At 33.4% G+C, this 14,336-nt stretch overlaps 1 protein-coding gene across 1 annotated transcript; it reads left to right on the top strand.

The window, feature by feature from the left end:
* The first annotated feature begins 1,865 nt into the window (after nucleotides 1-1,865).
* On the top strand, nucleotides 1,866-13,185 carry LOC129001382 (uncharacterized). Its single transcript, XM_054428634.1, has 6 exons — nucleotides 1,866-1,888; nucleotides 4,403-4,433; nucleotides 8,549-8,614; nucleotides 9,476-9,520; nucleotides 10,069-10,217; nucleotides 12,735-13,185. The coding sequence occupies exons 5-6, from the start codon at nucleotides 10,074-10,076 to the stop codon at nucleotides 13,113-13,115; spliced, it is 525 nt and encodes a 174-aa protein (XP_054284609.1). The 5' UTR covers nucleotides 1,866-1,888; nucleotides 4,403-4,433; nucleotides 8,549-8,614; nucleotides 9,476-9,520; nucleotides 10,069-10,073; the 3' UTR covers nucleotides 13,116-13,185.
* Nucleotides 13,186-14,336: the final 1,151 nt, after the last annotated feature.

The following is a 14,336-nucleotide window of genomic DNA, read 5'->3' as shown; positions in this document are numbered from 1 at the left end:
CAATATTTTAATAGTATGTATACACTAGCTATAGCTTTACTTAAGGTAATACTAATACACTATTGAAATATAGAACCATTTGACTTATACCTAACAGGAAGGGCTTTATTGCATGCAATACCGGTCATGATAGCGAGTTATTGCTTGCTTGTAGTTACAATATCATATGAGTTATGCCTTCCTGTCATGATACAATCGCCAACATAACTATTATACCGAGTTTACTATCATACAGCCCAAACATTTGTGATATAAGGACCTCTATTATCATGAATTGTTTCATAGTACTTTGACGTAGGATTGAAGAAATTTTATAAGTTTAAAAAACATAAAAACACAAATAGGAGAAGCTCAAATATATATATATATATATATATATATATAGCCAATTGAATCCACTCTTTTTCGTAACAACTCCTGTAACACAATTTCAATCCATTATCAAGACGGTAAACGTTTTGTAATTTAACTTATTTGAACTTATCATTTGAAGTTAGTAAAAAGTTCACAACCGAATTGAAGTGTAGGTATTTGTAAAGAATGTGTAGGAACAAATCAGGAACAACACAGCACACGTAAAGCATAAAAGTGTTGTTAATTGGGGATTCAATGGTTAGACACTCTGGGAGAAAGTGTGAATAGAACGGGGCAGTATCAGATGTCAATCCTGGGGCAGCCATTAAAACAAATCAGAGCAGACTTGAATTGTATGCAAATGCTAAGCCAAATGTTGTTTATTTCCTTGTGGGTACAAATGATCTTGTGCATGGGTATAATAGGGGTTGGGGAAAACGTACGGCATTGCAAAGCATGGCTAGCCTGCTGTCTACGGCTAGGCGGCTGTTTCCTTAATCCAAGATCGTTGTCAACAGTGTCATCTGTCAAAGATATATCAACCGTAGAGCCTTAGAACACTTCAATGATCAACTCGATCTAATGTGCAACAATTTCCGGGCTCATTTTGCAGAGGCAGATTTTATAATTAATAAAAGTTATCTAGGAAGGGATGACCACTACCTCATAGAATAGAAGAGATAATGCCTTACTTAGGGGTTTTATGTTCTTCTATATCAGCCAGGTAATCGGAACCTTTGATTCTACTAAGTCTGATTGTTCCAAACAAGATGATAAAGTGATCGGCTCATGTGTTGTTCCTAATCCAGTCGTCGCTGATGTCTCTCGTGTAGAGTTGTGATTGGTTAGCCTTCGTCTTCGTCTTCTATAATGTGAATCCAAATTAAAATGAGTATGTAAAGCAACATTTTGTAAAGGTACGCACATATGCTACAGACATCCCTGTACAGAAGAACAGATGACAGAAACTGAAGAGAGTTCAGGGACTTCGAGTAGACCGTTACGAAGATATAAGCTTTTAATGACACTGGGACACCGACTTAAATATGTGACGACAGTCTATTTTAATGTGAATGCTGTCGAATGTGACGGGCCTATAGGTAGAAACCGGCATTCGCATATGTGCATAACTAGGCCATATAAATGTAAGATTTTGTACTATTGCAGTAGTGAACGTGTTAAAATATCTCAAGCTAAGCCTTCGTACTCTCGAGTATTTTTTTTAACCAATAGCCAAAGAAACAAAATATATTGATGAAATAAAAAAAAATTGAGTTTAGAAAAATCTCAAAGAACTGTTTTTAACTTTCTCCTCCTCCTTATACCATCTTATTTGTCAGTTACACTCAGTTTAAGCGGCATAATGTATAATTTTCAGTTTAAGTTTTTACACGTGTGACCTATATGATACCCTAATGCCTACATCAATCAAGTTAACCGTAAAAACTTTAATTACCTAATTATAAAACAGCTTTAGCTCCAACTGGTGAATATTCCACTCTGCACCATGCTCTTAGCGAAAGCTATTTTATTGGTAAGTGTACATTATTTTTTTAGAATTGTCGACTTAAATCTAAAATAATTCAAACAAATCAGGAAACTAAGAATACAATTATATTTGTTTGAGTTGAAGTAATGATATAAAAACATCACCTAAAAGTCTATTTCATATTTTATCATAGTTATCATAATTCCAAAAGTTTCAAGAGTTTATTTTATTATTATTATTATTATTATTATTATTATATATATATCTTCTATGTCTATAAAAGAGGAACTATGCATGTGTGTGTGTGTGTATGTATATACGTTATGGACTCCGAAACCGCTCGACAGATTGTAATGAAACTTTCAGGCATTATTAAGCATCTTTCAAGGATGGTTCGAGTGAAGTTTGGTGCAGATCTATCAAAAGGGCTCTGCCCCAGAGGGTTTTAAGTGGGCCAATGTCAGACTTTTTGATCTACAATGTTTACAAATAAATATAATTTAAAAGCAGATGTTTACTTTTACCAACTGTTTTGTAGGTTTGAATAATTACAACATTCTGTATTAGCATTAGCCATGATTTGAAATAGTGCCACAGTGTTTCTACAGAGTGCAGCACAGAAAACTTTTTTACTTTTGAATAAGTCCAAATGTATTAAACCCCAATCGCAGCACACCCTGTGCACTTAACAACGTTTAAATTCTCCAATGTTAAATATTAAAACATAAAAACCTTTATAAAAGTACTGTATTATAAACAATAAAACGGATGATTTTTTAAAATTTATGACAACAGCTAATTTGCAATCAAAAGGTAAGTGAGCGTAGCGAACGAACTTCAACCAGGACGTGATTGAGCCATGCGAATACTTATGAAGTTAAGCGGGGCAAAGCCCGCGGGTACAGCTAGTTTATTATATAATAATATTTATATAATATATAATTATAATTTATATAATATTATATAATTAATATTTATTATTATTATACTTAATTATGAGTATATTTTCAAAACGTACTCTCTTAACGTACCCAGGTTTAGATCATCTTCCATGCAATATTAGGTGAAAGGTAAAGTCGTTGGATAGGAGGATAATGGCAAAATCTTGCCTTTATTACCAAGGTTAAAATGGACCTCCGACTGTTTAACCTATCACAATTAATTGTACTTTACAAACTTGGAGCAAGTTACTGTTTCTGACCGCACTCGCTCAAATATTTTACGACCGACCCTTGCCTAGGTTATTCTGGGACCCTCTGATCCACAACCTAATCAGTGTGTTTCAAAATTACAACACAACAAAAACAAAACAGTTTTGCAAGTAATAAATACAAATCTTTGATTTTACTTTAAATGCTTAGACTTTGAAATTAAAAAACATGTTTAGGTTTTTAATTTATACAGGAAAACAAAATCAAGGGAAGTAAAGAAAACTTATACAAAAACACTCTAGCTTTTATGTTGTAATCTTTTATCTTATCTCACTAATATTATAAATGTGAAAGTTTGTGTGTTTGTTTGTTTGTGTGTTTGAAGTTCAATCACGCATAAACCACTGGACGGATTGGGCTGAAATTTGGCATGATGATAGCTCACATTCCCGATTAACATATAGGCATATTCTTATCTCAAAACCCTTTCAGGCTCCGCCCCAGTGGCTCTGTAATTCCCCATGTTAACCTTATGAGTATTCATATTTAAAGGGAATTAAAGAATTTAGTCAGCTGTTTCAACTAAAAAAGTTGGTTCTATGATATGGAATAGCATTAAAAAGTTATAATATTTACTAACAGGGTGCAGCACTATATTTTTTTGAATTTATGAAATCAGCTAATTTGAACTAAGCAGCAACAAAAAAACTGTGATTCGCAATGAGAACTGTCAAAGTAGGATTGTTTACAGTTATGTTTATGTTTGTGTTTACATTTCGTGAATAATTTGTGATATTTTGCAAACTTTCGATAATTTATTTTTCTCTATTGTTTAGGTGAAGTGGTAGAACATTATGGCTATGGTAGATGTGTAATACTATAGAATACTGTAAATTTAAAAAATCAAATTTTATCAAACTGTCTCCTCTCTTATTGCAAACGCAAAGCTTGAGTATCACTGCAATAAGCATTTTATACTTATATTCCAACCCCGTATGAAGGACGGGTACTCTGCTAGGTTTCTTTATAAAATCCTTATTATTAGAAAGAATTTGTATTATTGATCTAACTTATGGGATCTATATAGATATGTTACCGATCAATACTGTACCAATATCAAGATCATCATTCGTCTAATTATATAACAGCTGCAACTCCAATTAGTGAATATGTCTCTGCTCACCATGTTCCTAGCAATAAAGTAGCCAGAGCTGTTTTATTGTTGCCATTTGCTATGTACAAATAGATTGTTTAGAATTTTCTACTAAAATTGAAGATAAATGAGACAGAGGGGTCTAATTTATGCCAACACAGTATTTTCAGGGCAAATATGTATGGTATTGTAAAACATTTTACAATTTAACTACAACCTGTTAAGTGAAATAAAAACAATATTGTTCATATTTAGGTTTTCATCTACAATGAAGCTGTTCGTCCAGGTAAATAATAACATTTTCTTAGTAGAAGAAATATACTGTAACTAGTTTAGAAGTAAGGTAATATATTCAACCCAAAACATCTGCGCTGTAGGATTATGATTTTTGCTTTTTATTAGTTTTACGTGTTTGTGTTTTAATGTCGATAAGGAGTTTGTCTTTAGCGACTGTAATTTTATCCATATTTATCAAATAGTTTTTCAATTTGTTTGTAACTAAATGGCCGTTTCCCGTTATATAAATAAATGGGTTAACTACATGTAATCCTTAATAGAACAGGATGAAAATATAGAGTTAAAAACTGATCAACTGCTTTAAAACATCACATTTCACAAAAATGTAAAACTCAAAATCATGTCAGAAAACAACAAGCACCAAAGCAACAACACAAAGCTACAATACCCCAGCTGCATCAAACCTGTATACTAAGCGAATATATTTTTTTGGCTCGTTGAATTTTCACAAACAAACATTTCCTAAAACATGTCAGATATTGTGTTCGACGTCTGCAAAAATAAAAACTAAATAGTAAATTGGTCCCAGACATACAGTTGTACTATCTTGATTACCTATAATAAAAAACGTAACAACCTTAATATCTAAAAATTGTACAATATTTAAATTAAGACTTGTAGTTTAGAAAAATTAAAAATAGCAAATCATCTAAGTAGCATGAAACATTCCAAAGACCCGATCCTTTCTGATACTGTATATTTTAATCTGTGTTTAACACAATTGTATTCTACAAGTCTATAATATTTCATTATTTATCAACATACAGTATTCATTTTATTTTTATAAATGTTATATTTTGTTATTTGATTATTGGAAATTTAGAAGACCATGAGACAGTAGCGCGAACTATTTGAAGACCAGGAATAAGACAGAAACCTTCCTAGATATACAAAGAACTATTTCTCAAAGTTTAAAGCAGAAGGATAAAAATGATCTATACTATAAAGGACAAACATGCATGGGCTATATATAATTTTATATAAATTGATGTGCTGTATTAATGTAAAATGGATTTTGGCCATGGCTATTTTGAAAAGAAACAATTTCCTGGTTAACATTTTTACATTTTGGCACTATTATATACCTTTGACTTTGAAAATAATCGTCAACTGAGAAGCGCCCATAGAGTCAACTCGTGTCAATAAAACAAAGACATTTTAAAAGTAAGCCTAGTTATTGTTTTTTAAACAATGTTCTGTAACGTAGTAGTAAAAAATCTTAAGTAAAATATTTATGTTGAAATGTATCTATATATATAATAGGCTAAGCCGTTTTTTGTTAATCAAACTCCTCTGTTATTATTCGCCCGATTTTGACGTTTGAGGTCTCAAAATAAAGGGTAAAACGTGTAGTTGTGCCCAACGATATTAGATTTTTTATAAAGTCGTTGGTAAGGGCGTCAGAGGCCCTTAAAGTCAGTTTTTTCTCCATAAGGATAACATGGGAGATAATTTTTATTTATGAAAACATATGTTTTTGGTTGAAAATAGTCAAAGTCTACTACATAAGAAATCGGTGTGTATTATACCTGTAAGGCCCGGTTTCCCCAACTCATTTAAACTTAGTTTTAAGTTAAACGGCGATTTAAACTTAGTTTAACTTTGATTTGTGTTTCCCCAAATTTAAACTAGGTATTAATCTAAGTTCAAACTAAACCACCTGTCGACTTGGTTTAACTACTGGGGATAAAATAAACTGAGTTCAAATCAGTAAATTACAACAGTAACATAACCTCAAATCAAAACAAAAGTAGGTGTTAAAACAATAATAATTGAAGCAACTACAAATTCATTTCGACGAACATAGGCTTGGTTTAGGGCTAGCTTATAAGTTAAGTTTTATTTATATTTTAATTTATTGTGTTTATTAAGATCTTTGTTTGGTACATTTGATTTTATTTCAAATTAGGCTACTGTACTATTAATTGCGGTGTTTGCCCCTTAACTTAAATGGAAGAGTTAATAGACATTTTCGAAGAAGTAGAAGATGAAGAGTATGACACTTTAGTACCTAGAACAAGAGGGCCTACTAAAATAAGGGACAGAATTGGTCATTTCAATAAATGGAATGAATCTGAATTTGATAACAACTTATAATAACTTGATAACATAACCTTAAACAGTGATCGCTCTTTGATGTCTGCTCTACTGAGTTGTAGCTTGTAGCGTAGCGTTGTGGTGGTTGTAGGAAACACTAGCCCAAAGCCCACCGAAGATTCCTTACAAATACACATTCAGGATTGCCAACCGCTCGAATTGCCGTTTATCTTTAACGAAGCCAGTAAAATGTTGGAGAAACCGAACACACATTTTAAACGGAGTTTAAAAATAAACTAGTTTATCATAAACCTAGTTTACACCATTTTGGGGAAACCGGGCCTAAATGTATATTAAGTTTAATCATGTTTTGGATACCTTAAAGTGTACTCATAATGGATCATACTACTTTATTTTAATGTGAAGAATAGTAAAATTTAGTTGAGAATAAGTTACCACGATTTACAAAACTGTACTGTAACATTCAAAATCACAAATCTTTGACAATCATTAATTTGACATGAAACAGCTGATCTACCAGACAATTTATTTATAAATCAAAACAAAACAAATCCTCTACTTCAAGTTTCTATACAAAAATATGTTTTTCTATTAATTTTTGTGTATCCTAAAAGTGGAACCTTAGAAGATTTGGCTGTACACTCTTCAGGTCTTGATCCAATAGCCTTACACACTGATTGATCGGGCAACTACACACTGGAACACTGTTACACATTTGCAGTTCGCGGCCCACAGGCTATCTGTTAGACTTCAGTTTTCTGCTGTTGTGGTAAGGTTACACTTCAATATATAGTTGAAATTTTTATGAGAATTGAAGGTGAACGTCTCGGTTTAGGGAACAGCCAAAACTTCGAGCAGAGCTATATGAACCTTCATGACGCAATACATGCATAAGTAGAAAATAAAAGAGTCAAAATAGGCTAAAGCTAATTGATTCCTTATTTTGCCAGCAAGATTGCTTGGAGTTGGATGCCCTTGATTTGTACAGTTGATTTCATCCACCCAAACGTCGTTGAAAGTATACAAAATGGTCAAATAAAAGACAAAGCTATTTTAGCTCCAAAAACAGTGTCTGTGGTTTGATCAACAACAAAGTTTTGGATAAATTGCCAGGTGAGCCCAAGGTGTACGAAAGCATTGATAGTTTGCTTGCAGATAATTTAAACACACATCTAGAATGTCCAACAGAGTTTTTAAACAATATAGAGGTCAGTGGATTGCCAAGGCACAGATTGATTTTAAACAAGGGGGCAGTGTGGTTTTATTGATGAGGAATATCAATACACCAAAGAGCCTCATTAATGGAACAAGGCTCCAAGTGACCAAAATGGTTACCGGTAACAATTTAATAGAATGTGTGTGTTTGAAAGTCCTAACTAGAACAAGTGCGGGGGGACATATGTGCCCGTCGGAAACAAACTTAACATTTAAAATGGGAAGATGCCAATTTCCATAGGCTTTGTCATTTGCAATGACAATCAATAAAGCACAAGGGCAATCACTTAAAAGAGTAGTACTGTTCTTGCCCAGACCAGTTTTCAGTCATGGGCAACTATGTGTTGCTTTAAGTAGGGCTACATATTTGATGGTGTACACATATTCATCACGGAAAATTCTGACCAGGGTAATCTTCCTGAAGGTGATTTCACATATAAAAACTTAGTAAGTTAATTCAAGGAAGTACTGTTGTCAATAAAATAGGTTTTTTTGTGTTTATTTTTAAAAGGGGTTTCTTCAAGAAGCATTTTTATGTTCTTCAAATATGCTACATATTGGTTTTATTAAAATGTTTTATTAAATGTGTTATACAATCTTAAAATAACTATGAAATACTTGATAGCTTATTAATTTACTAAATATAAGACATATGGAGCTAGAAAATTGATGGACTGCTTTCCTTCTAAGGCTTCATTCATTACTGTATTTTATTTTCGACTCAGAGTCAATATATGACAGTATGAATTTGTTTTCTAAATTCATGTATGTATTTTTGCGGCGCGTTGAGCCGCACGGGTTCACTAGTGTTAATCTATTCCCCCAATGTAGTTGCATGTCGAACTACTGATCAAGTAACCAGTGATAGCGACTCGTACGTTCCATCAGGATCAGACTGTAAGTATTCAATTGTATTAGTACTTTTAAAGCAAAAATAGCAGAGCTGATGCTACGTTACTAAATTTAGCATTTAAGTACATTGGTCGCACTGAATTTGTGACTCACAATCTATTACGTTATGTATTATTATGTAACATAATAATACGTTATTACTGTATGTCTAAACTCCCCCACGAGTAGAAATCCCACTCCACCAGCATACCTAAATTGCCCTGTGATTCTTCCTAGCATTCTCGAATGGATTTAAGCTATGACAACCTTGAAACACTAAACCGAGTCTGGTCAATATATTTCTGAAAAATATTTTTCAGAGCAGGGCCACATGGACTAATATTACTGTATCGCTATTTTACTGTATACTATATGCTATATTCATATAGTTTAGTCTGCTGAAACCAAGTGTTTAAGCACTTCTTTAGTGGAGGATTAGATATTGCTTGGCGCTTAACTTTAGAAAGCGTTTAATCCTTTTTTGTAAAAAAAAAACACACAAAAACATGTTTCTGGGATCCAGTCGCGGACTGTACTAATGTCCAAAATTCTAAATTATGCCTTATTTCGTTGTTACTGAGATCGTTGATGCGACATAAAAGATGCCACAGCTTAAGTCTTATAATTTTTAATTGGTAAAAATATCCAAATACTTTGCAGAAATGACTAATTGCATAAGCATACTCTGTTGGTTGCTCAACTCTATTACGTTTATTTTCACTTAAAAACTGGTGACAGCTTTAGCATGGAAATGGAATATCTAGTACTATCAATAGTCAAAGGTCTATATAAAACAAGTAAAAACAGGATAGTTGTGATTCTACCTGTTCAATGATTTATGTAATATTTATTTTTGCTCTATTGCAGTGAACAGTGCCTTATGTCTGCATTGGATTTCTGAAGAGGCTGCGCGTGAGTGATTAATCTAATTTTATATTTTTTTAATAAACCTTTTGATGCATTTTTGGAGTATACGTCTACAGAAGTATATATTTGTAATTTTGACGCTCAAACCACTTAAATGAAGCCTTAATATTATTTATGTCAATGGTTTATAAAAATAGTATCCCTTTTAAAATTTTAACAAGAAACTTATAAGGCAATATAATTTTCCTTCAATTCAATTGGCCAGCGCGTCACTTAAAACAAATAGTTTGTTTTGAGGCTGAGAATTTCAGTCTGTTCATGAAATGTTCATGTGAATCTGTTCTGTTCATATGAATCTGTAACAGAGAATTCCAAAAGAGCTATTAAGTCGTTCAACAAAGAAATATTAATCTAAACGTCAGGCGATAAATTAATACCTGAATGATTGGAAAATATTTTATAAACTTTAAGCACTGAAAGTGACTTCTACATAGTTAGAATAATCAACAATCAATCCACAATTTTGCACTAAAGAGCGAAACATATTTCATAAATTTTAACTGCAATAATAAAATGGTATGTTTATTTTCTAGTCTTCATGGGGTATGAACCACTGGAGGGGGTCCCAAATAGAGAAACTTACAAATGTAAAATGGAAAAATTTAGCCCAGCAGCTGAACTCCAAATTGTAAAAATAAAGAAAGAAGATAAACACTTTGTTCACCTGCAAATAAAAGTTCAGGTGAGTTTGTTAGAGAAATTATTTTTTTAGGAATCGATAATTATAAATCTGATCTTGCTTGTTGCAATCTTTTCCATCTTAGTATATTATTTGATTGTCAACGATAAAATTCTTTATTGTCACGTGTGGCATAATGAACGTGCTACGTGGCCTTCCCTGTCACAATCAAAGGATTTTTTAGGCAACTGTTTACCAACTTTGAAAACTATGGCATAAGCGTGTGCAACCACCCCAAAGTTTGACTCACTGCCCAATAGATTCCTAGCTCTTGCCATTACATCCGACAATTTCATGCTTTGAAGAGAACACGCATCTTTCAACTGGGTTTAAGTATATTCTGGCAAGCCATAATATACCATAATATATGTATATATAATATATGTCATAATATATGTATTGTATATTCTGGACTGCGCTCTTAATCCATTCATCAGATACAAAAGGATCCACCAATTTGGCCAGTCTCTTCAAATTAGAAGTATATACATCTAGTGACTCCCTGGGGATTAGACGCCTAGCTGTAAATTCTGCATAAGCATGAAAACAGTTCGCAGAAAAGGCCTGCAGCAATGTACTGGTGAGAGCTGCATAGTTACTCCTGACAGTTTCTGTAAGCCCGTCATAAACAGAAAATGCTCCTCCAGACAAAAACCAAGTCTTTCACCTTTTGGAGCTTAAATACCAATTCTAGTAGTAAGACATTTGAATAAAACTCCATATTTATTCTCGTGTCTTATACCAACAGTGACTGTTATTGGACTAAAATAATTTTCCATGTTAAAGAAGGGAGTTACATGTGCTGTGAGTTTTGCTCCTAGTAAATCTCCCATTCTGGGCTGTAAGGGGTTAGCTCTTCGTAAGGCACAGAGCCTACACCAATTCCAGCTACTCCTAATTGCTTTTCTTGGACGAAAAATCCAGTAACGTTGTCGAACTTAATAAACAACAGTCTCTTGACCTTGGTGAAAATTCATCTTATGGTATCTGTCAATCAACTGTTTTGTAAAATGGCGTTCTGGGTCCAATATGATTGGATGTTTTATCTCAAATGTTAGACATCCTGCACTTTCCAATGGTCCTCTAAATCAAAGAACTCCATTTTCATCCAGGAAGGGAGTTACTTTGTCAAATATTGATGATCCCTCTATTTGAAAGCGTGCATGGAGTGTTGATATTTCCTTTTCAAAGCTTTCCATTTGACTTTTCGTAATCCAAAGAGCTCTGTGCATCTGTTTACTCAGAGGGTGTTACTATTGAACCCTTAGGTATAATTTTCTTTCAGAGTTTTGCAAATCTAAATTCAGTAACACTAGTATCATAACAATTAGCCAAACTTAGCTCAGTTTGAAAACGTATAACCTATCTGTATCATAACAATTGTACATAGCTAAAACATAGGCGTAGAGCCTGAGCTTAGCCTCTTCTTAGAGAAGAAGGCCATGACATAGGCTTGGAATAGTTAGGTAGCTCAGCCACATAGGCTAGGTCTAGCTCAACTAACGGGTAAACGTTTGCCGGGTTGATCCTTAACTTAAAATTAAACCTTTGACATTTGTCGTTTTATGGAATTTGACAACAGGCGACACGCTGCAACGCATGTATGCCAACATTTTAAGACTTTTTGCTTCAACATATATTTGATCAAATTGCCAAACTTAACTCATAAACATGTTATCACATTTTATAACAACATTATTGGTAGGTACCAGTAACGAAACCTAGATAACTTATTTCAAACTTTTTAAAACTAGGTTTGGCTGCCATTGATCAAATCGCACTATTTTATTGACCCTGATAATATATGATAGACTAGACTATAAGTTAGTTGCGAGTTAGGGTATCTATATCCTATATCTATATCTATATCCTACTTTAATATCTAGCCTAGTCCTAAGCTTATAACCATCTTAAGGGATACATAACTTACACTCATCCTCTCGAAAGTCTAAAGCTACCTATATTTGGGTTAAGTTAAGTAATACTTTGAGAGTGTTTAACATTGTGTACTGAACACATATACTTACTTAGGTATTAGTGATTCATGAAAATCATCCAGTTATAAGTAAACCAACATAACCTAGTTACCTAATGGTGTTTAACCTAGTACTTAATAAAAAAATAAGGCCTAGGCCCTTGGATATAGTTTTTAAACGCAACAAAACTAACAACTTATAATCTAGATTAGGCATTGATTATTGTTAATTAAACTTAATATGGATCAACATCCAGGTCAAGGCTAGGCTAACCTGAAAGTGCATACATCTCAAAACGGCCAAAACTTTGGATGGTGTTTTTGTCCTCTGGGGACCTCAAAACGAAAAAGGAAATCGGTCCCGGGTCTAGGTCTTACCACGAGACCTACGGTAATAGCTCATTTCCTATATGGAGGAAATTCCCTAAATAGACAAGAAGGAAATTAATTGAATTAATTGTACACAACAAACGGTAAATATAATGAGTGGTGGCAAAAAATTATATGTAGTTAATGTCAATGTTCTAATTTATTTCATATTTTAGAAATGGACCAGAGCCATCCCGGTGGCTACATACTGCACGTTCCAGGGATACCAGGACAGTCTCGATCACGGTAAATACGCCACTGACACAGAGCTCTCCATCAGGAAAGATAGCTATGAAGGGAATATCTTTGTGATGCTCATGACGTATACCAAGCAAATAAAGAGACACGATGGAATATTACTGAAAGACTTTGTTGACCGGATAGTGATGCAAGAAGATACACGTGGCTTTCCTAAGGTCAGAAGAAATCAAGAAGGTACAAGATCTTATTCAGAACGGGACGATGTGCCAGTTGATGAAATTTGTACAGTAAAGACAACAAGCGAACCTATAAAAAAAAATTTTATCCCATCAAAAAAATTTTGGATTTGGGGATAGTAAGGGAATGTGAGGATACACGACATCAACTGTAATTTTTTATCGGATCATAATATATTCTTCTGATTTTCTTGTTTGATACTTACTAATGAACATGCAGAATGTAAGTTTTGACTAAATGGTTAGTAAATAATAACGAAATTTAAGATTAGTTCATCAACCAAACCTTCTGAACGTTTATAATTAATAATAAATCAAACATTCGAATTCGATGAAAACGCTAAATTCAAACACGGCAATTGGACTTTAATTTTTATTGTAACACGTGAAACATGTTTGATGTGTGCTTCATATCCAGTTACCCTTTGTTTGTGCCTAATGTCGACTAAATGTTTCATACCAGCGACCACAAAATTAATTTTAATTCTGTAGTCGCCGTTTCATACTTTTTTTTATATAGCACAAGATTTTTAGTTTCTCTTAATTCAGTAAGTAAATAAAAGAAACGTCTTATAACACTTAAAACATATATTTACGCTTACACTGTTACTCACAAGATGATAAATATACAAAAAAATATATAAGTGGTGATCGATTTCGATTGGACACTCTAATCATTATCAGAGCCAATAGGCGAATGATAAGAATCTTGAATTGAGTTCCTACTTTATACGCTGTTGGTGAGTTGCGGCCCAAATCTCATTTTGCGTATGAGTTGCGGCCCAGACTCAAAAAAGTTTTGTACGAGTTGCGGCCCGAGTATAAACAGGTTGATTGCGGCCAAGGATATGATTGGTTTAATGGTACATAAAATAATCGTACATGATTTAAGAAATCTGTTTATTGTGTTAGTTCGGTTTGCACTCCACGTTGTTATAGGTTTGTCATTGTCCATAAGTGTATTGTGCTGGCAAAAATTTAAAACTAACTGTTTTCAGAAAATAAGGAGAAGCACATTCACTAGCTACACATTTCAGAGCCAAAAAGTATGTTTTCTACGTTTTGTCAGGCAGCAAGAAAAATGTCAATGGTACAAACGTTTTATATACCTTGGAACTTAAATCCCTCATAAACAGCGAACGGTTTTGACTACTCACTAATAATAAACTCCATAAGAATAGATTTAGAACATTGACCAAGCACATCAGTGGAGGAACTGATAGACATATACGTTCCTGTATTTGTTATACCTGTTTATACTTTGGCCGCAACTCACCTGTCTCTCTTTGATAGATTAGTGTCCCGGCCGCAACTCACCTTTAGCCACTTTATATGCTATTG

The sequence above is a fragment of the Macrosteles quadrilineatus genome, unplaced genomic scaffold, assembly GCF_028750875.1.
Source record: "Macrosteles quadrilineatus isolate MER2022 unplaced genomic scaffold, UCM_ALF_1.0 Scaffold_8__2_contigs__length_117827958, whole genome shotgun sequence".
Taxonomy (NCBI): Eukaryota; Metazoa; Arthropoda; class Insecta; order Hemiptera; family Cicadellidae; genus Macrosteles; species Macrosteles quadrilineatus.
Note: the sequence above shows the minus strand (reverse complement) of the source record. Positions and strands in the feature narration are given on the sequence as shown.